The sequence below is a fragment of the Rhinichthys klamathensis genome, unplaced genomic scaffold (genome assembly GCF_029890125.1).
Source record: "Rhinichthys klamathensis goyatoka isolate OS25496 unplaced genomic scaffold, OSU_Roscu_1.1 h1tg000246l_1, whole genome shotgun sequence".
NCBI classification, from domain to species: domain Eukaryota; kingdom Metazoa; phylum Chordata; class Actinopteri; order Cypriniformes; family Leuciscidae; genus Rhinichthys; species Rhinichthys klamathensis.
In genome coordinates, this window is record NW_026606768.1 from 560281 (window position 1) to 584532 (window position 24252).

Here is a 24252-nt window from a genome sequence, read left to right on the forward strand (position 1 = left end):
GTATATTGGAACTGGTGACTTTTAACTTGTAATGTCATTTTTGCCGTAAGATACCTGTACTTTTACTCAAGTATGGTTTTCTCTGGTGTAACTACGGGTCCATTCATCATAACAGCCAATTTTTCCAAACTTCAGGTTTTGACTGTTTTAAATCAAGGGTCTTCAACAGGGGGTCCGATCTCTATTTCTAAAACTAATTCTTGTGAGAAAAAAATGATAAATGTTAAACAAAAATACAACTAATAACTTTATATTAAGCAGAGGTAAAGCTAAAACTTTTGATTGAATACCAAAAGAGAGACAAATTATTTGTCTAATATGGGTCAGATTACTTAGATGATCCCTAACACCTTTTAAATTCATATTTGTCAGTGAAATAGCATAAATGTGTGTATGATTTTAGGTCACCCACCTTATGATATAGGCTAAGCGGCTTCTGCACAACGTTGTCAGTGTGAAGGTCTAAATGCAGACTTCAGGGCATTGAGGTATCAAAAAGCCATGCGCAATATCAAGCAAAGCAAGAGATAATGAGTGCAAGACAGCGTCTGGCTGGGGAAGAATACAGGCTAGGACCACACAGGGACAAGGACTTTAGTGTTAAAAAGGTTTATTTCAACAACTGTCAGATTTTTTTATCTTCGTAGTTTATATTCCCAAAAAAGTACAAAATAAAACAAGTACATCAAAGGATTAGAAATCACATCAAAACAAAGACACATTGTGTTTTTTTCTTTATATCAATCCAAGCATTTTTTCCATATATTTATACATACTCACTGAATTAGTCAGACAAACATCAAAACCTCTCAGTAGCGTTTTCTTTTATGACAACGTTTTATATTTTAAACCCCAAATATGTTTTACTTTTTTCTTCTTTTTTACAATATACACCAACGCATGCCGTAATTCAGTTAGGCAGGGGTAGGTGAGTGTATATATAAGGGCTGAGTCAGGGGTGGGTCGACTACAGGGGCAAAAAGACTGCAACAAGGGGCGGGGCAGGAGGCGGAGACTGAGTGGGTACGAGGGGCGGGGTTTTTAAAGTGTTCTGTCATGTGGTGATGGTGTGGTGGGTGTGGCTGCTCGTACCATCTGCCGTTCAATGCTATAAGTGATCGTGGTTGCGTGGAGTTTTTTTTTTCTTTTTTTTTTTCTGTTCTACATCATGTTGTTCTGCAGCGAGTTTACCTCCGAAGAGTTCTCCTCGCCCAGCACTTTATTGTTCTCGTGCTTAGGGGTGAGCGAGTTCTGGATGTTCAGCGACTCGTCCTCTTTGGGTGGGGGGGCCTTCACGGGGTCCTCCAGCTTGTTCTGGGCATTAGGATCATCCTGAGAAACGATAGTCCCATGTTAATAGAATTAGTGAATAATGTCCAATTGTAATCTTTTAAATGATTACATAAATAAATAATCAAATAAAAACCATAATCGTTTATAACATCTGCTACTTTAATAAAATCATTTTTTTAAAAATCGGATACTTTAACTACTTTAGTCTCCAACTACTTTAGTAAAATTGTTTTAAATGTAATAATGTGCAATTGTATAAGTGTAAAGTTAATAAATTATTAAAATAAATAAATAAATAGATGGATAAATAAATAAATTCTACTGCTCATTACATCTACTTTAATAAAATTGTTTTAAATTTAATAATGTGCAATTGTAAAGTCATTAAATTATTGAAGTAAACAAATGGACTAATAAATAAATAAATAATGCTCATTAAGTCTCCTTCTACTTTAAAAAAAATAGTTATTTTTAATTGAATAATGTGCAAGTGTAACGTTAATAATTGATTTAAATAAATAAATAAATCCTATTGCTCATTACATCACCACCTACTTTAATAAAATTATGTTTAAAATATAATAATGTGCAATTGTAAAGTCATTACATTAAGTACACAAATAAAGAAATAATATTGATCAATAAGTCTCCTACTATTTTAATAAAATTGTTGTTTTTAATCGAATAATGTGCAGGTGTATAAATAAATAAATACTCCATCCTCCCGTCCTTTATATGCCTTATAAAGAAATCATTTCTAGTAGGCTAAACAAAAAAATCTGGTCTGAATAAATTTAGTTGTGTAAATACACAAACAAAAGAAATATAAATTCAAACTGTAATGTAAGTTAGTAGATATTTTATCCACAACACTTTGGCATCACATTCAAATAGTTGTGTGATGGCACTGCAGGAACAGATCTTGTAGCAAATAAATCCATTGATTGCAGTCGATCAATGGCTGAGGTTGTTTTCTCCTCTGGGCAGGGCAGAGCAGAGGCTGTATGATCCACCCGTCCTGACACACATGCATACATGCAAACCCATCACAGCTCATACAGCCACACCCCACACTCCTGTCCCGCCAGTGAACAGGAAAAGCCTTGAACTGAAACAAGAGCTCTGGCAAGAGGAGCTCACCTGCCAAAGCAATAAAGCAAAGCTCTCTCTCTCTCTCTCTCTCTCTCTCTCTGTGGAATAACCATTTAGTGGCCTTTAATTAGTGCAGTATTGAAACAAATGAATGAGAGAAGAATTGCACATCCTTTGATCATCGAGAATGAGCCTCGAAGTAAATGGCATGATGTTAAATATGAAAACTGTTTTAGTGACCACTGACACCCTCAATCCAGTGTAGCTGGTGAAGCTATAGCAGACCTTGCATGTTTTTTCAAGGGAAACTGGTTGAGCTAAGATAGTTTGAAGCTAAAGAAGCATCCTGGTCCTTTGGTGTAGCTGGACTAAGGCACGAGTGTGTCACGTTTTGAACTCGATAGAGACAACTAATGAAGATTTACCCTTTCAGTGATGACTTAGATTGTAACCTCGGGCAGGACGTGGGGATACGCCACCTCCATGGTTACCGGATAGGCGGCATCCTTTCTTCCGTCGGCATGAAACTAGAAAATGTGTTTTTTAATTGTGGTTGGATGGGGTGGGGGATTACATTCCTCTTGAGACTTTTAAGGGAATTGCTTTGGATGTGCCATGATGGAGATGACTGATGAATACTTCCTATCAACATTAGCTGTTGCGTTGATGAGAATTGGTGGCTTCCATGTTGTTCTTAACTTGTACTGCTTCTCTGAATGTAGTATTTTCAATGCCATTTCATCTTAAGATTAATTGGAGAATCTTACCTAGACTCTACCTTAATTTGTATAATGTGTATAATATCTAAAATTATGTATTCTATACATCCATTTGACATTATTTTAAATGATATACACATTAAAGTTCTGTTCCAAAACCTAGTGAGCTGCTTCATTGCATATACTATCTTCACTGAAATGCAATAATCATAATTGACTAATCAGAAACGCTGTGCATAAGAGCACCTCCTCATATATATTGTTCCTCAAACAAAACAAACCTCACAAATGATTACAACAGATTTAGCATTAGCATATGTTGCTAAGCTAACAACATGATACTCTAACTTCTTCCCAACCCAATCTCACAAATTTTCATAAGGTGATGATTTACGTATAAATTCGTATGATATGAAACCAACAGAGCCCCAAAGGGAGAAAAATGAGATTGGAGGAAGATTTTTGTGTGAATGCTTTTGTATTCTCTCTCAAATGTTTTGTGTTCCCCCGAGAATCTTTGTGTTTGCTCGCGAAACTTTTGAGTTCTTTGTGAGCGAACGCAAAATTTCTCGGGAGAATGCGAAGGTTTTGAGAGCGAATGCAAAGTTTCTAGACAGGAACGCAAAGCTTTTGCGCGACTACGAAGTTGAAATATTGAAATATATTTTTTCCTCCCATCTCATATTTTTTCCATCACCATGTCACTTTAAACACTCCGGAGAAAACGTACGATTTTGGGGGGGGGGGGGGGGGGTGGGGGAGAGAATAATGGTTATAGTTAACTAAAACGAAAATAACGAAATAAAACAAAATAAAATATAAAAACCGTAAACATTTTATTTCAGCTAGTTGCCAAAGCAACATGTCTCATTTTCATTTAGTTTAGCATGATGTACTAAAATAACAAACTAAAACTGAAATAAAATAAAAAACGACATATTTAAAAACACAACAAAATTATTAAAACTTTAACTAAAATTAAAATAAAAACCGATTTTTTTTTTTTTTTTTTTTTAACTACAAATCTCTCAGAGACATAAGCAGATTGTATGAAAAATGTATGAATGAGATCATTCAAATTCATACGATTTAGCCCTGAATGAGATTGTGTTGGAAAATGCCAATTAAAAACAAAAATATGACTGACAGTGTGGGAACACTGTGTGCAAATGGGCGTCCATGATTCTTTTTCTCATGGTAATGCAACTGAACAGTTTGGTCTTGAACGGGACACTTAGTTCCAAAAAGATTGAGAACCCCTGCTCTAATAAGCACAAATAACAGCACACACAAAGCAGCTTGTTATAGGTTTCGGAACAGAGCTGTTGAGAACATTTCTAATGAAAACAAACGGGTAAATACGCATTCACATTCAATTGTGGATTCTCTGCATGAGGGTCAGTTGAGGTAAACGGCAAAACGTTCAGGAGGGACACTAAGATGACGAGACGGGAACAAGGAAGGGACATAGAATCACTGTTGTGGCTTCACTATAGCACAGAACTGAGTGGACAGAGGGTCAGAGGACACATGGGAATAGAGCGGGTTCACACACTCATATTCTATGAATAAAGTAAAATATTTCACTGTATACATTTTGATCTGGAAAATGCTGAGGATAGAGGTCAAAACTGCATTGATTGGTTGGACAGATCCAGCTTCATAAGTGCACTAGCATGGTCCATGTGTTGTCTTAAAGGGACAGTCCACCCAAAAATGACAATTCTACGTGTCTTTATGACTGTAAGACTTGATATTCTGCCATCAAACCATTATAAAGCATCACAATAATCTGTATGAATTGTGAGCTATATTCCAAGTCTTTTGAAGTCATTTGCATCAGTTTTTGTGCAGACTGAAATGTAAAATATTATATTATGCTGTATAGCTCTAGAATTTAATTTGATTGATTTAAATATGTGCATTTTCAAATTTGGCACATTACAACTGGTTATAAGACACATTAGAACCAATTCCATTTAATGTAATTTACATTAAACCTGGTGTGACATGTTTTGTTGTGCCATATTTGAATATACAAAAATTAGATTTGAGCAGAAGAGAAGATTAAGGGGATAATCCAACCAAAAATTAAAATTTCATCATAATTTACACAACTGTAATTCCAAACCTCTATGACTTTCTTTCTTATGTGGAACACTAAAGAATGTATTGATTGTCGGCTCCCATTGACTTCCATAGTATGGTCAAAAACATAATGGAAGTCAGTGGGAAACAAAACTGTTTGTTTGCCAACATTCTTCCAAATATCTTCTTTTGTGTCATATGGGTTTGGAACGACATGAGGGTGAGTAAATTATGGCAGAATTTTCCTTTTTGGATGAACCATCCCTTTAAAGTTACTTACACACCGCCTTCAGATGACTTGAATTAAAGACTTGTATGGATCTCCTTTCGTCTTACACAGAAGAAACAACGTGTTTGGAACAACACATGAGGGTGAATAAATAACATTTTTGGGTGAACTGTTCCTTTAAGTCAAGTCAAAAGCTCAGCTTCAAATATTCAGCTACAACTTCACTTATCTGACCTTTCCGCTCTAGTTTATATATGGTCTATTTAATTCCAAAACATCTGTCAAGTCACAGACCCTCCCAGAGGCTTTAGGTCTGTGTGCATGTGTGGAGAGAGATGGAGAGAGAGAGAAATACAGGCTGTTTGGCTGCTAGCTAGAGCCGGGCTACTTTACTCAAGCGGATATCGATCTGTGGAGCAGAAGCTCTGAGCTGCTGGTAATAAAGAGGCCTGACTGTCCACATTTTTGGCCCCCCTCCTTCCCTTCTTGTCTTGAGAGATTCCTCGTTTCATAGCATTCATTTCATTTACAGGAGTTTTTCTCTCTCCGATAATGAGCTCCAAGCCTCCATGTGGGCGGAAGAGACAATCAATTTCAGTGTCCTATATTGTCTGAAGGTCACAGTGTTTGAAAGGATTTTGAGAATTTATCTCGTTCTTGATCTGATACTGGCATATTATATTTCTGCAGACGACTCTAGCTGAAACACTACACCCACAGATGTGATTTTCACTAATGGACTATTATTTTTAATAGCCGTAAGTGTAAATTGTGACTGTTTATTCCTATAGTGAACATATTATTGTGTTCTTTAAAGGGACAGTTCACTCAAAAAATATTTTGACTCACCCTCATGTTGTTCCAAACCTTTGTTTCTTCCATGGTTGTTCTCTGAAAATCTTTCACTTTGCTGTCAAAACAAATTCAAATATGAAACTTTTGGAAACTTATGAAACACCACATGGACAACTTTTATGGAACTCTGTCATTTTTGAAGCCCAACAGGACATTTGGAATGACACGAGGGTGAGAAAATGATGATAAAACTTTCAATTTTGGGTGAACTATCCCTTTAAGACTTTAAATGGACCATACTGTTGCAAAACGGCTTTGGGGTCCGGATAATGACGAAGGTAGGGATGGCCAGCATTGGTCATTACAGTTTGATTGACAGGATAATAGCACAATGAAGGGACAGCTGCTGTGACTTTGGACAGGGCCTTTGGGTTGTAAGTCTTACCTCACAGCCGGGCTCCTCTTTGGTCTTACACTCCCAGGTGTATCTGCTCATGGTTTTCTGAGGGGTGGGGGCATGGAGAGGATTATATACCTCATACATATCATTTCCATTTAGAAAGAGAGAGAGAGATAGAGACTAAGGAAGAAAGAGACAGGGAAAGACAGACAGAGGGGCAGGGAAAGGGCCCTTTGCAAAAGACCCTTCAGTTGTGACAAGTGTTCACTTAAGTTTTTGAATTTTTTTGGTTTATTCAAGCATCAACGTTGTGGGTGTATGTCTACAGCCCTTTAAAGTCTTTAGGTTTTTACGTCTGAAGCAAAAAATATACATACATTCACTGTGTACTATACTTAAAGGGAGAGATAACAATTTAAATGTTGTCATTATTCACTCACCTTTATCGTGTTTCAAATGTGTATGCTGTTTTATCTGTTAGTTAATGTTAATGCTCATCTGTTCATTACAAAGTCATCTATCATATGGCTTTAAAAGACCTGAAATATAGCACATAATACATGCATGATCTTTTTATGACAACTGCAAATTGCGACTATTTTTATGGCAAAAAATGATACCAATTTTTCTATATAAATTTGTTCTTTTGGCTGCATTAAAATTCTCAAATTCAAAAAATATATATATATATATATATATAAAAAAAAAAATCTTATGGGTTTTTTAGACATCAGGGTGAGTAAATAATGGCAGAATTTTATTTTTGGGATGTACTATCCCTTTAAAAGTCTGACCTTGAGTGGCATTACTTTATATATCATTTTATCAAAATTCTCAGCAAAAACTCTTGAGCTCAGGTCCTAAAGACACAATTCATGTCCCACGACCCAAAACGTATAAAAAAGGAGAGAGTATAATAAAACCATGAATAAACAGTAGAGCATTGATTTGCTTTTACTTTGATCTAATTGATGCATACAAGCTGGAATTGAAGGCAACAAATTTTATGTAGATGTTATGCTTATTGAGAGTTTTTGAGACTGTTTCTACTGAACAATTCAACGATTGGGCTGTAGTGAACATATTGAGCGAAGGGCTCAAATATATACATATTATACAAAAACATTTTCCATAGTTTAAGAAACATTAGGATAATTGAAACGAGAGGAGAGATGTGTTATGGTTATCCCACAGAAGAGAACGACGCCCGTGTTAGATCTACATCTACCCATGCCGCAGACATGTTAGCCAAGTGTTACGCCACCTACAGGCAGCAGTGAGACGTTGCATCTCAGATGTTTATCCTGTGTTTTGCGCTCAACCCTTCATTGTTTGGTGAGATCTGGCACAAGAAGCTCACCCACTCACCCTCTCATCTTTCTGAACCAGGATAAACGAGTGAAACGACAGACAGGTATATTAATGCGATGCAGTGGACAAGCAGCAGCAGGTCACAGGACCACAATGAGGTCCATGTGAAGAGTCAGACATGCAGCGATGCAGAGGAAGAGAGAAGGGGAGCAGGGTGATGGGGGGAGGAGGGTGGGCATGGGTGGGTGGGCTCTCTCAGCGGAGTCCAAGGTCTGCAATCAGGGCATAATGCCGGAACCAGGGATGTTGCCATTACCTCACCCTTAAAAATATGAAATCGTGGGATCTCTCATCATGTTTGCTGAAAAAAAAGATATCTGAGGGCATTTCCAGACCTTAAAAAGTATTATCTTTCCTACAAGCCAGACAACATCTCCTCATCATTCCAGTGAAACACAAAATACAACGCAACCAAATACGCCACTATCATTAAAACACCTACTGACAAACTGATGAAATTCTAATTTACTTTAAAGAAAAAATTAATTAAAAGAATTAATTAAACTTAAAAAATGTGTTAAAATGAATACATTTAATTAACTAAATTATGAATTAATACATTAAACTTATAAATTAGGACACCAGAAATGTATTTTTTTTTTGATAAAACAAAAATGTATGAAAATAAAATGAATAATTTAATTAAAAATGTATGCAAATTATTCAATCAATTTCGAAACGCAAACTCGTAATCATTCACACTTAAAGTTAGAAATATTCCTCAGAATTGTACAATATCAAAAATAAAAATCAACCACATACGCCACCGTTATAGATAAATACAATTATATAAAATTATAATTAAATAAAAAATGTATAATATCTTCTCTCTCCTGTGGTGAGCGCACTGGCGCCGTTGTACTGTGGCTGCCGTCGCATCATCCAAGTGGATGCTGCACACTGGTGGTGGTTGAGGATATGATTGTAAAGCGCTTTGGGTGTACAGTAGTACATATGAAAGCGCTATATAAATGCCTCATTCATTCATTTTTAATCCATTCATAGACTCAAACTCGCAACCTCTCGCAAATAAAGCAAGAAATATTCCTCTGATCCGTAAAATATCACGTTAAACGGATAGTTCACCCAAAAATGAAAATTCTGACATCATTTACTAACCCTCATGTTGTTCCAAACCTGTATGAATTCTGAGCACAAAAGAAGATATTTTGAAGAATGTCGGTAATCAAACAGTTGACGGCACCCATTGACTTCCATAGTATTTCTTTTCCCTACTATGGAAGTCAAGGACTACCGTAAACTGTCTGATTGCCGACATTCTTCAAAATATCTTCTTTTGTGTTCAGCAGAAGGAAAAAATCCATACAGGTTTGGAACAACATGAGGGTGAGTAAAGGATGACAGAATATAACATTTTGGGTGAACCGTCCCTTTAGGACCCCGACACCTATAATTTTACCTCAAGCCAGATTACAAGGCGCAAATTACACAAAGTGCTAAATACCTTGTCACTTTTATGTTTAAAACAAATAGCCTGCATGTTTATGCATATGACCGTTCCAGGGTATAATGTGTCTTCCAGGTCTGCCTCTGTATTGATTCTTGTGCGGGATCAATAGAGTCGCTTTCCCACGAGTCTCTCAAACCGCTGTTAAAGAGAGTGTCTACAGCTAGACTATCTGTTCATCCAGAGACACAGTGGGGCAGATGGATGGGGCTGACAGACAGTGACAGACTAAGGTCATCCACATCGCCAAGCCCCACCATTAACGGAGCATCAAAAAGTGGTGCTCGCAACAAAAAAGACCAGCTTCCCGGTTACCCTGTTGCTATGGTAACAACTGTTGCCTCAGTAACCACACTCCTATCTGAGAGCAGACCTTTTCAGCGGAGAAAACGCTCCCATCTCTCTGTGCGCTGTGCACCCCCTCCCTTACCAAAAAAGGTTACGCTCGGGGTCCATGCAGAGAGAGGGGAAGGAGGGGGAGAGGAAAGAGAAAGACGAGAAACACGTTACCTGACAGATAATGTTATCATAGTAAGCCAAAGCACGGGCATGAGGGAGGTTAGGAGGGGTGTCGCAAAGTTTCCTTACATTTGGATGGGAGCCCTCAGCGATGGTGGACAACGAGAAATTATCATTGTGGTGCTCCGAGGAGGGACGGTACTTACTGCTGCGAGGTGGCAGGGGGCGGAAGGGAGAAAAAGAAGGAGAGTGATGGAATGGAAGGAGCATTGTGGGAAAATGAGAGGTATAGAGACAAGGACACAATGGAAAATATAGGGGGAGAATATTAGAATGGAGAGATTATGAAGGACAGAGAGGAGAGAGAGAAAGAGAAAAGAGCATTAGTGCAATTCTAGGACTGCGTTGGAGACACACATTCAGTTTATAACCTGTGATGCAACATATCAGATGACAAAATGACGTCTCTTTTTTGTTCTCAAAATCAACAAATATTTCACCCATTTCAAAACATGAGAAGTTTTAAACACATTTCATCACCATAAAATGACCTCAAACGAATAAACAAATTAAGCTTCTTGGGCTCATGTGTAGATCGCAATTTCTTCCCATTTTTTTCTTCCCTTATCCTTCATTTCCCACTTACTACTGAAACATTCCATTACTCTTCCTGTTCTCAAACATACATAAATGTATATAATAATAATAATATATACAATTTAAAGACCTGCATCATTGGCTAATGAAAGAGGCTGGAACAGGAAGAGAGAGGGAGAGGGGGTTCGCATTCACCAATATAGACATTTTGGACAATATGGTTATTTTTAAAGGGGCTATATGTAAGAATTTACGTATTAATCACAGTTGTATTGCCCATACGTGAACATCTTGTAATGAAACTTAAAAAACGAGACCTTCCCTGCATGACTTCCTAGGTTTTCTATGAAAGCATAACAATTTTTGCTTTCAAGGACTCGAAAATCATAAGGATGTGACGTTTACGCACACTTACGAGAGCCTCTCCTCCAATGACACAAACGAATGCTTATACAATGTTCAGCATAATGCCGAAAGAGCCATACTGTAATGTCAAAGGATTCATTCAAACTATAGTCTTACATGGCCATTTCCATATAGTCTATGGTCTCTAATATACTTTTTTAACCAAACTATCATAATTTTAATGACCTAATCTGTCCACATGATGACTGTGAATTGCAGAGCTAGTGGAAACATATCCACATCAGATGCTTTCTTAACTGCTGCTTTCTCAATGCTGTCATTTTTGTTGAGTCTATTTTGTTATTGAGAGGAAAGTGCGCACCACATATTTACATATTCATCTAACTGTCGCTCTCAGCAGCGTGGACAGCATCAGGATGTTCGTTAAAAGTATATCATCGCTGCAAAGGTATTTCACTTAATGGCCACTGGTATCGCTAAAAACAAGGTTTTCTATATATAGGCCTATATATATTTATGTGAATAATTTAGCATATTGTTGGGCCTATGCAGGTAATAGTATTATTAATAAAATTTCGATGTTTGATTTCAAGGACATTTTTGCCTACTTTTGGGGTGATATACAATTTTGACAATGTGTTGGGTCGCCACATGATGTTAATCTGGGTTCTGAAGTAAAAGAACTTGAGAATTTATAGGATTAATGCCTTCTCTTTTTTGCTGTAATATGCCCCAGCTTTTCTGCTACAATCTGTAGATTAGATCTCATAGAGCAGAAAGAACTCAAGCACATTTACTCGCAGCAGATGTTGAGGTGGGTGTCTGATGTATTCACGAGTCTCATCTGTGGCACTGCTGCCTGTTTCTCCCCTCCATCATTCTCACCTCCAAACATGGCCGCCCCTCCTCTGCAGCCTGTTATAAAACTCTGTTTCTCCACTGGCACTTGCTTTCCTCTTTTTCCTCATCATTTTCCTTCTCTTCTTTGAGGAGGGTGTGCGCTGTTTAATTCCACCCCCACACCCCCGGGTCTCACAGCTGTATGTAGGTCAGCCGGCCCCTCCTCCCCTTCTGCCCTACTTTCAGCTGGAGCTTTAGTGACATCATGCATTCTGCCCGCTGCTAGCGCAGTACGCTAAGCATTAGCATGACATCCACTCATGGCTTTATTTGGTCTCCGATTAGCAGCTGCACTATCACTAACAATTTTTAGGGAATTAAAAATTCAGCAGACTTTTACAAAAGCCATTTCTACTATTACGTTGTTTCTCTCAGTAAAACCTTTATTTATTTATTTATTTTTTATTTTACCCTGCTGTAAAATACAGCTTAAAGTTGGTTTGCTGGTCTCCCAGTAAGGCCAAACTGGTCTAACTATAGTTAGCTTGCTGACAAGTCCCAAAAATTAATCTAAAACCAGCAAACCAGATCGGTTAACTAGGCAAGCAGGTTTAAGCTGGTAAACTGTTAAGCTGTTTTTTTTTTTTTACCGCAAACAAACAAACACAATATTTATTTAAACATTAACGAAATATTTAAAAGAAAAGTTTATTTTGTCTTGCAATTCTACACAACCGGTCAAAGGTTTGGCATAATTTAGATATTTTTGAAAGTCTCTCACAAATGCTGAATTTATTTGGAATTTATTTTACAGTAAAAAGTAATATTGTGAAATATTATCACAATTTTAAAGAACTGTTTTCTATTTTAATATATGATTTATTCCTGTGACTGATAATTACTCCAGTCTTCAGTGTCACATGATCCTTCAGAAATCAAATTCTAATACGCTGATTTGCTGCTCAAGAAGTATTTCTTATTGTGATCATTTTTTTTGCTACTTAATATTTTTGTGGAATACATGATACACTACTATTAAAACATTTGGTTATTTTTTGTGTGTGTATATGCTGGAGAAAGGTCATGGGATTGAATAGTTGCCATTTAAATAACAGCACAAACATTTGGCAAGCTCCACTGTGTGTGACTTATTTGTTCCTAATTCCGCCACAAAACATGAGGTTTTAAGGCTTTTAATCCATAAACCCTTCTACTTTGTCTTACTCTCTCTAAAAATCTCTACCACATGGGTCATTTTCATGAATTTAGCTGTGTCCTGCCAACAGCCCACAGGATGCCGGAGTCTCACCTGCGCTTGCGCAACTTGTTATTCTCAGTCTTGAGCACGTGCAGCTTCTTGGCAAAGCAAACGACGATCATGAAGAGCAGGAGCACCATGAGAGCGGAGGCCCCGATGGCGATGCACAGTACCTGGAACTCTGTGATAACAGACTCGCAGCGGGCACCCTTGTGCCACATGTAGTCCTGGATGTTGCACCTGCAAGACAAAGAAAGGGAAATATATGCAAAGCCTTTTCCAACAAATTGGTAACACGCTTGTATTTCTACAAGAAGATTTTGATGCAATGGTCAAATGTTAATTCAATATACAATGAATACAATTAATAGCAATATACATACAGTAGCAGTTACGGTAATTGCAAATAAAATAATTGTATGGTGCAACAAACAATTAATGCATCTAAAAACGGGTTATTTAAATATGAATGGAATGATCCCATTATTTTCGTGCGATCGGTCTTGCATTATTAGTTGCTGTTCAGAAAACATTACTTTTTGCAGACATTATCCCATTGGCGTCTGATGTTAGCAGTTCCTGGTTCAAGACCAGAAGGTTTTAGGGGTCAGTGTGGAGCCAATTTTTTTGGCCTCTTCTCCAGTAAAAACAAATGGAGTGACAAGGCCCATTCATCCAATATCACGCCAACACACTCATTTTTGAAGTGAGACACATTTTAAACACACCATATTAAGACAGTATTTTAATCCTTACTGGCTTCCCAAAAATGTGCTTTGATTCCCAATGTAGTCTCTTGTTTCATATGAATTATTCATGGGGGCTCAGTGCATCTCCTACACCAAGGGCGAGTTAAAATTCACTGCCTTCAGCATTTTTACCATTCATTTTTGCAGACACCTGGGTGGATGACAAGTTCACTGCCTTTATCTTACCTTCAGTTTCTTCTACTGCTTTAGACTGGATTTAACACCAGTTCTGAACCTGTTCTAGAAGTCATTGAACTAACTTCAAAGACTGTCAGGATCTGTCATATTAAAACATTTGCCTTGATAATCCAATAAGGCAAACCAATGTTACAATACTATGTGTTGAGCGTGTATGAAAATGTTGCTACCAAAAAAGGTTTCAGGACGCTGGGCTTTGCATCTGGGTTTTGTCAGGAATAAAAGCACATGGGCATCTGCATCCTCTCCATCAGCTCCCTAAACTTTTCCTCCTCCATCTTGCACACATAACAAACAGTAGGGTTGTATCTGTCAGAGGACAGACAAGCAAACAACATCAAAGGTGCAGATGCCGCTGTCAGATTGAAGGATGAAATCTGAAACATGCCCTGTATCTTTTGAGCTCCACCAGCATTATTGCTAAGAGTCAGGCATGAGATGGCATGAAATGTGATTTATCCATGTATAGGCTTTTCCATGTATAGATGTTTTCAAATATTTGTTCCTATATTTTGTTGACAGGGAAAAACTCAAATAAATTGGTGATATTGCTCCAGGAACATGTCCAAATTACGTTAAGCGTGTACAGTGGTTAAAAGCTTCAATGGTGCATCATGCAGATAATCGTGGGAAAGAGAGATTCAAATAGAGATGGAGGAAAAACAGATGTATATAATAAAACAGAAATCTGATGATAACTGAAACATTTGCAAGCAATCAAATGCAAATGATCTGTAAAGACTGCAACCCTGACTGCACCTCTCTCTCTCTCAACCACATCCACATTTGCACACACTCAAATGTAAATGTCTATAATGAAAGGAAGTCGTCTTCATTCACAGTCTTGGTGGTCACGGGAGGGGGGTCTGAGGTTTCACTTCTTTTCACTACAGCATCCTGTATGCCCCTTTGTGCCTGAGCCAACCGAGAGCGAGACGAAGGAGAACAGGGTTGGCGCGGCGCCACCGAGGGCATTCAATCCCAGACGGGAGAGGTATCATGCGTGTTGATGTGAGTGTGCATATAAATGCATCCTTAAAGTGGGCTGTATAAAGCAGCCTGTCTATTCAGCCCCTCAGCTGTTTCTCATCCACCCTCCCAGATCTCAACACTCTCTTAACCGTGTTGGTTTCTTCCACAAAGTTTGCATGCTATCTAAATTACATTCTACACCCATTCTCTTGCCTGTTTTCCAACCCAACCCTCTTTTCAGGGCTTTTAGTTAAGATCTTTTATTACTTTCGTGCATTCTTATGTTCTTATTTATCTCCTTCCCTCATCCACTGTCTCTCTCACCCATGTTTATAACTGCACAACCTTCTGACTGCGTCAGTAGTCAAAACTGTTATGCAATCAGTCATATTCATCTTGTGTTAGCTGTCGTCCAAAAAACAGAGCCTACATCAATGAACCTGTTTACACAATATTAATATTATTATGTGAAATGAAATCAGATGGTTAGATACATTCTGAGAAGTTCCAAGAAAATCCAAACTGCAAATGACTGGATGAGTGAGTTACAAAACACAAGCCACCAGGCTACCTAACTAGGTAAAGTGATAGTTCAATCAAAAATGTAAACTCTATCATTATTAAAGGTAGGGTATGCAATTTCAGAGTGGCTAGCTTTGAAAGCATGAGATCCCTCCCTTCCTTCAGAACGCTCTCCAAAGCGCCTCATCTTCAAAACACCTGAACGCACCAACCCGATCCCGTACGTATTTATACGAGGCGGCTAATTCGTACAAATTCATACGACCTCACTCGTGCAAATTCGTAAGATTTTTGCTAAATCGTACATATTTTACGAGTTGCCCAATTCGTATGAATTCGTACGTATTACCTACCCCTGATCCCACCCCTAAACCTACCCATCACTGGGGTTTAGACAAATCGTACGAATTCTTACTAGTGAGGTCGTAGAAATTTGTATGAATTAGCCACCTTTTACTCACTCGTGCGATTTTGTACGAATTGGTCGTGAGATAGCGTTGAAACGCACACAGCAGAGTCTAAAGCGTCACGAGACGCCGTTAATTTACATCATGTCTCAAAGGACATAAACAGCTCCGGGTAGAACGTCACGGGTTGCCATCTCGTAATTATGGTTACAACATGGTGTGAACGCGGCATTAGCTCGTAGTTTTGGTTCACGAGGAACTGTAAAAGATGACTGCTGTTCGTTTACAGCGCCAGGTGACTGTCTACAACACGCTGATGTTGTGTGATGTCTGCACGAGCAGGTGCGCAGAGGTATGGAAATACACGTTGACAGGTAGGACATCCTATCAGGACCAAAAAAACATTTGTGAAGATGAAAATGTTTTGGCCCAGAGACTTCCACAGAAGCTATATGCACGTTTTAATATTTAGACCACTTCTATTATTGATTTCTATCAGGATGAGAACAGAGTTTCAGCCAGTATAGCAAAAAGTGTTTATAAAACAAATTGCCTACCCTACCATTAAATCACCCTCATGTTGTGACTTTCTTTCATCTGTGGAGCACAAAAGAAGATAATTTGAAAAATATATATTTTTTAAAATAATAGTGGGCTCTGATGTCGCTTGGACAGAAGAAAAGGAAGTCATCCAGGTTTGGAACAACACGAGGGGGAGAAAATATTAACATTTTTAGGTGAACCATCCATTTAACCAAGCAAAATTTTGTTGATTATCCTGCATAATTTTAAAAGACCATTAGTTAACATCATGGCTATGCTAGTGCACCTATAGAAATGTTGGTCTAACTAAATGAGGGTTGAATTTGTGTGGTTAATCTCTGTGTATAAATATGGGCAGTTTATGAAGCTGCCGTCTGGACAGATGGTGCAGCTAAGACTGTGTTTGTGTGCACATGTGTGTGTGTTACATGGAGTGTTGAGATGGATGGATGCCAAACAGCCCCAGCTGAGCAGTAGCAAGCAGTAGTTGAAACAGATGTAGTGATGACATGTCATTCCATCACTAATATCTCTCTTAAGACCAAACCTCCCTTCTGTTCCCCTCCATTTCTCTTTCTTTCTCTGCTCTGTTATCTCTTCCTCTTTCAAGAACAACATATAAACAGATAGTTTTGATTATTGTAATAAAAATGTCAAGAAACCTTTTCTGTCCTCAAAAATATGCATACGATTGTGATTACACACCATAATTTACATGTCATAAAATACTGCAAATCAACTGAAAGTCATCTTTAGTCATGCAAACAATATTTGCAAGACCAATGTAAATTTAAGACAGGCAGGTCTAGTAATACGAATCACATATTTTCCACAGATAACAACCAGATAATGAATTATTTTATAACTAACAAATTGATATTAACAAATTATACAACTACTAGAAGTATAATAACCAAACACAACTTGGTAAGCAGTGTGTACTATATAGCAAATCTCAACTTCTTGATTATCTTTGGAAAATGTAAACTATATTATCGCTCAGCGATATATTAAAAATTGTATACGTAGTGCATCCTACTTTACCTGCATACATATAGTATTTTTGTAAAGCAATATACTATATAGAAAATCTCAGCTGCAAACTTTTATATAGTTGAAGAATATCTAAACTATTTTATTGCACAGCTCTATTATAAAGTTGTATACAACTTTATTCGCATAAAAATAGTATAAACACAAACAGCGATATATACAGCAAAGCTCAACTAACTGTAACTATATTATTGCCCAGCTCTTTATATAAAGTTGGATATAAGTATGTCCAACTTTAATTGCATACAGTATACTCTCTTAGGGCAATATATACTATAGCATATCTCAACTGCTTGATTGCTTGTATTGTTGCAAAATGTAAACTAGGCTATATTATCGCCCAGCTCCAATCTATATGTGACTATAATGCATGAAGATAATAAGTTATTATAAATATTAACACCATGATTTAAAACAATGTGTATTGAGAAAAGCGCTATAAATCAGTTTAACTTGACAGCCTCAAAATGCATCTTAAATATTCATATTCAGCTTGTCTCTAATGTATAACTTCCTTAATATGCAAAAACAGGGCAAATTAGTTAGGAATCATCAGTTGTCAGCAACATCTGCATGCTCACTGGTAGAGCAAACAATATTATTAGAAGATGCATTACTAAAATGACAAACAATGAGCCCAGGTCTTACTCTAAAAATGATTCCACACAGTACACTGATAGGCGGACAAGATTTTTGCCACCTATCTTCCATTCAAAATGAACTGGGAACTTGCGGTGACCATGTAAAATTGTCTTTAGGAAGATCTACTAAAACTTGGCGCTCAACCGTCGCTTAATTAAGCGTCAGTACAGCTTGTCATCGTAAACACTACAGCCACACCATGAGCGGCAACCCTTCATTAACTCTAAACATGTGGTTTAGCACTGCTGTCACAATCATCACTCCTCGATTGCTGAATAAAACCCCCAAATTACCAGGGTTACAAAAGTTTGCAATATTCAGCTTTGAGAGGCTGCAGGCCACTTGATCCCCTGCCGGATCCCTGGGGTGGTATAAGGGTGATCCCCAGATGGAGAACGCTTTTACTAGGAGACCGCCAATGGTAATAACCCAGTGACTGAGAAGGATCAGGACAGGATTAGACCAATCATTAATCAGGTCCAACTGTGTCTGTCACAACAACACTCTATCTATCAAGAAAATGAAGCGCTTGCTGATCTTCAAAATCTAAATTAACAAATTATACCATTTATAGGGTTAGTTCACCCCAAAATAAAAATTCTTCCTCATGTAGTTTCAAACGCGTAGACATTCGTTCATCTTCGAAACACAAATGAAGGTCTTTATAATGAAATCTGAGAGCTTTCGGTCCCTCCATTGACAGCCTATATATGCAACTACTTTCAAGGCCCAGAAAGGTAGTAAAGACATCATAAAAGTACTCCATGTTATGAAGCAACATGAGTGCTTTGTTTGTGCAAAAAACATAATTTACCACTTTATTTACAAAATATTTATCTCTAATGCGTGTTCATGCAAAAACATCTATCACGCCAACACAATACGCATGCGCCGTGGTGCTCTCGTGAAGGAATGTCGGAGATTAATCTTGCTGTATATTACAATATATTACAAAAAAGTTGCATTTGAGGTGTTCGGCAACTTGTGACCAGGAGGAGTATGAGTGTGACCCCTAAATGAGGAGCACCAGAGGGTTTAAAAAAACAACAACTTACTAACCCCAGACTTTTGAACGGTAGTGTAATTGAAAACTCTGTTAGGTCTATTGAGCTATGAAAGAGCATAAAAAGTCCTCTTGGATGTTAACATTAACTTTCACTGACTAGAATCACAATCAAAAACATGTTTTTTAAACTGAAATGAAGGCACATCTTTCATATGTCCACACATACAGAAAGCTCTTGATAGATCACTGAAAGAGAGGCACGTGCGCAGGGGAGGGGGTAGGACGGTGTTCTGAAAAGATGTCTGAGCCATTAACATTCATACTCTAATAAGATTGCAGTGGTGAATAAATCAGTGTTCAGGCGAGCATCATATAAACAAAGCCAACATGGGACACAGCTGCCCAGAGCTCCACTGACCCACTTTGACTAGGCTTGTTTTGGGGAGTTAGTGAGGGTAACCGGCCCCAAAGGGGAAAGGGGAAGGGGGAAGGGGGGGGGTTACTGGTAGGGCAAACGTCTGTTTACAATGCAAGTACATGAGCATGATGAAGAACTCGGAGACAGGCTCAGAAGAAACAAATCACATCTGATTCCATTTAGCAGATGCTCTTATTCAGAGTGACTAGAGATGTAATAAATGACACTGGTAATTATGATGATGACTAGGTGAGAGGAGTAACTGGGAGTAAGTTTTCAGCAAGATCATTTGATATGAGCACGGACTGCTCATATTATGTTACTATGGTATTATTTAGAGGGGAAAAGGGAGAAAAAAAAAGAATTTTAATCCAGCACAACTGGCAGACAGACAACTGTTTGTTCCCCTATAGGAAAAAAAGAGATTAAACAGAACATATGAAGGTCTAAATCTCCTGCTTCTTTGAGTTTTCTCCTGAGAAAAAGACCCCAGTAATCTCACATACTGTATGTCTCCTCTAAGAGATCTCAAAAAACTCTCAAACTGTGCTTAATCATCAAAACCCCCCAGAGATTTCAATATTTGCTCAAACATTCCTCACATTCTTTCAAAATCAAATGATCTATTTATTCATACATATAGCTCTATATTTATTGCAAACTGCATGCAATCTCATCCTAAATTCAAGCAATGTCTTAGGAGAAACATCTGAGACAAAATTCTTATATGAAGCATACCTGACAAATCTCATGAGCTATGAAAGAGCAACCTCTGAGCAATAAAACGTTCAGTTAGGAATGAAATTCATAAGAATAAATGTGATTAAATCTGAAATGTACAGCTAACCATGACCTCTGGACTGACAAAGGTTGTGGATACAGTCAGGGTCATTGCACAAATCTAAAAAGAGGGAGGAACAAGAGATTTATGACCATGAATAGGTTGTTAATAGTCACTGGCTGGCAAGGGGATTGTCTTAGATCTTAATCACAATGTGAATTACAACCGGTGTGTGTCTGGAAGAGTTGTGGAGGGAGAATGATGGTTAATTTCACAATTATGCAGTACTGATATCACCTGAACCCATGATAGCATAACCTACCCAAGGTCTACCCTCCCGAAACCCCAAAAATATCATTAATATATGACTTTTATGTAAATATGGTAGTTGCTTTTCAGGAAGCAGTGAGCTTGGCTCCCAAGCATCCTCCCCCCATTTTGACCTAATCTACCCTTGAACAAGCTGAATTTCATATCTCCTCATACTTATTTTCAGCTTAAACATAATCCTCATGATGACCTCTTTATAGCGGTTACAGGTTACTCTTTATAGCGTTTGCTTACATGGTAATGTATTTGCAGTGATAGTGAAGTTAATGAACCCGCTGTTATTGTCATTCTTCAAAATAGGACTTTTAAAAATGACCTTTCTAGTAAAAGAGAGGATTTTAGGCATAATGCAAGACACATGAAAACAAACATAAACTTGTGTGTCGAGAGTCTAGACTGTTGTGCATGTTTCATGTTTGGTCACATGTTTGGGCAAAAACAGTTCTGCTCAAAATAATCTGGCAGCGAGAGGGAAGTTTCCTCATAAACTTTCCTCATAAAGAATCTGGGAAAACATGTGGTGCTTTCTACTCCGCAGCACTCAGCCTGTCCTTGTGCAAGTCCTTAGTTCCCCTTGTGACCAGATGTGCCATGAGGAAAGGCAAAAATCTGCTTGAGAGGTTCCCTCCATTTCATTCCAATTTAGAACTAGATTTGTCCAAAGAAAATACCAGGGGTGTTTGCTCATGCATAAACTAGGGGTTGTTCTATGTGGTTGCTAAACAGGGATGTGCAAAATTGAGAATGGCTCCTGTGATGGATTTTTTAATTAAAAGGGAAATTATGTAATGTATCATATCATTTTTGCCATCCTCCTATTCTATAAAAACTGTTGTATTCTTTTTACTGGTGGGATTCTCTCTGAGATTTGTCTGAGATCCTCCGGACGTGATTAAAGCATATTCGAAGGCTGAAGTCTGTCGGTTATTATTGCTGTGCAGAAAGTCAGTTAGTGGAACAAGTTATTTAGCGAAACACTAGAGATCTTACTCCTATTCCCAAGTGATAGTGTGGAGCCGGTTAAGAACACTATACCTTATTCCCAAGTGATAGTGTTCGAATGGAACAAGACAACGTTCGACTCTGCGAGACTCTTAGGCGGGGTTAGATTGCAGTCAGGTAACTAATTCTTAGGCATTTTATGTAGTCAAAATAGCTACACTTAGGCGTCAACCCGAGCGGACAGAGGGAAATTCAACTGAGTATAATATTTTCAGGTGTCAGGGACACTCGGTTCAACCTAAGTCAGGTGCGTAGGGGAAAAATCTACCACACTCCTTTTCAAAATACGATTGTGAATTTGAATCGAAACTGCCACAACCCACCAAAAATTGAATTGGAATGACAAGAAAAGGATCTGTCTGTCTATCTGTATTGTTCCCTCTCTTGAGGCCTCTAAACCTTTAAAGTTCAGGGTTTTCAACATTGTTTCTAAACAAAACTTTCCAATAAGTCTATGTTAAGCCAATATTCAAATTTTGACAAACTTTGTTTTTCTAGTTAAAAAACTAATTGAATTTCTTTCCAATTCCAATTACATTCCAATTCTGTATCCCATTCATTACGTCAGGATTTGAATTTGAATTTAAAAGACAATCTCAATTCAATTCTGAATGGCAAACAGCCATGTTGCTAAGGTGCACTGAATGTTTGCTGTAAAGTTGCTAGGGTGTTTTGGATGATTGCTAAGCGTTTTCTTGGCCCAAGTTAGAAGAGCCGACCCTCAAGTACTCTGGTCGCTAGATATGGTCACACCTTTGATGTAAGCCTATTGGATTTTGTCACCTGTTTCAACATCCACTAAGCGAAAATTGCAAGTCTAATCACCTAGAAAAGTAATAGCACACCTGTCCTAAACAAACCAAACGACAAGTATGAGAAAAATTTATTGTGATTCTTGTCTTAGTGAATAACCTGGTTCTTCTAAACACTTACCTGCAGAGCATTTGAGTTCCTTCCAGGACGTAGCACTGGCCCCCATTGAGGCAGTAGTTGGGCTGCAGATCACATGGGGACTTGCAGGTTCCATTGGTGCGGACAAAGCCCTGGCGACAGTCTGAGCCATTAACTGAGTCGATCACACCAGGGGGAGCACGGGGTTCTTCTTCCACAGTGGCTCCTTTGGGAAACGTGAAACCAGGGTTGGGGGGCAATCGAGGAGGAAAGCGTTTGGAAGGAGGAGTAGTGGAGACGTCATCATCGTAAGACTCAGAAGTGCTGCTGTTGGGGTAATCGTCGATAGTGGGAGTCGCATCTTCGATGGTGGGAGTCACACTATCGTCGTAGGGCGTCATGTAGTCGTAGTTGTCAGGCATGGCCCAGGAGGTGGGGTCACGGCCCTGAAGCTCGTGCGGTGACAGAGACGACGGGTCTAGGTTCTTGCGGTGGGAGCTAGAGTCGAAGAAATCTACGGTGACGTCAGATGGGGAGGGTGGATGAGTTGGGGACGGGGTCATGGGAGATGTCTCAAGGTCAACGTCAAGGTCAAACACAGTGGTCTTCATGTCTCCTTTAGCATCCTGCCAGGGTGGTTGTGTAGGCACTTGCTGCCTCACTTCCTCTTCCACTTCCTGTTCCTCTTCCTCCAAGGTATTAACAGGCTCATGGGGAAGCAAGTATTCGATCTCAGCAGAGTCGGGGCTGATGTCTGGCCTTGCCAAAGTGGTTGTGGCACCCTCACTGGAAGTTGGAGTTCCTGGAGTTGGCGAGAAGACTTCATTCTGCATGCCACTGCCTAGATCTTCATCTCTGAGATTTCGTCCGGTGGGAGTCAGGTCTGAGGTGCTGGGCAAGCTGGTGAACTGTGACACCTCCTCTATCTTCTCCTCCTCACCCTTGGTAGACAAGGAGGTCACATTAACAGCACTATCAGCCTCAGTTTCATTTCCCACCACCGAGTTACCTGTTGAAAAGAGAAGATTAAGGTTAGGAGGAATGAAAAACCTTACATTCATCCAAACAATAAAGCCACTTGTATTTAACTCTTTGCTTATTTCCTTCTCAGTGGTAGGTCTCCCAATATCTTTTAAAAAAGCTTCTTTAGCAAGCCTTGAGATTAGGTGTAATTATTTTACTAATGTACATGGTTCTCAAAGGCAGGATTAGGGATTAGGGGTCGAGACTTGAATCATAGGGGCTCCCAGCGGAGTAACGATTAGCTAAAAAGACACAGCATCTTTGACCACCAGAAAAGCCCATAAATTCTTTTGTCATCTATCTATCAGGTCTAATCCAACAACACAATTTCAGTAAAGTTATTGTTCATAATCAATTTTACAGCCATAACGTGAATAGGATTTTTAATGAGGGGGGGAAAAAGTAAAAGTACAAATTTTATCCATCGAGTTGACCGGGTTGTGAAAAATGTCAGTATATGGCAGGTGTTTGAAAAATAACAGGGCTTGGTAAATAATGAAATAAAAGTTTTTCATATATATATTTATATATATGCGTGCAGATAATTTGTCGAACTTCTTTTACTTTAAATATAGGCAAGTTAAAAACTAGAGGAAAACCAATTATACTTGTATTCAAAATACAATCAATTAAAACAAGTCTAAATATCTTGTACAGTGTTGCTTCTAAAGTAAATGTATCTTAGTTAGGATTTTTACATATTTTTACTGGAAACAAGTAGTCATTTTTTTGCAGATATG

The 24252-nt window shown here is 38.4% G+C and overlaps 1 protein-coding gene across 10 annotated transcripts in view; it reads right to left on the reverse strand.

The window, feature by feature from the left end:
• Nucleotides 1–593: 593 nt before the first annotated feature.
• cspg5a (chondroitin sulfate proteoglycan 5a) overlaps nucleotides 594–24252 on the reverse strand; it is a 31159-nt gene continuing 7500 nt past the window's right edge. The window contains exons 2-7 of one of the 10 annotated variants that reach the window (XM_056266188.1): nucleotides 22532–23498; nucleotides 13027–13215; nucleotides 9966–10122; nucleotides 6662–6718; nucleotides 2811–2912; nucleotides 1239–1332 (exon numbers count right to left, since the gene is read on the reverse strand). In XM_056266188.1, the coding sequence (XP_056122163.1) occupies nucleotides 2826–2912; nucleotides 6662–6718; nucleotides 9966–10122; nucleotides 13027–13215; nucleotides 22532–23498 (1457 nt within the window). In that variant the 3' untranslated portion in view covers nucleotides 1239–1332; nucleotides 2811–2825. Of the gene's footprint in view, nucleotides 1333–2810; nucleotides 2913–6661; nucleotides 6719–9965; nucleotides 10123–13026; nucleotides 13216–22531; nucleotides 23499–24252 lie in introns of all 10 variants that reach the window. The other 9 variants (XM_056266191.1, XM_056266183.1, XM_056266187.1 and 6 more) reach the window with 9 other exon arrangements.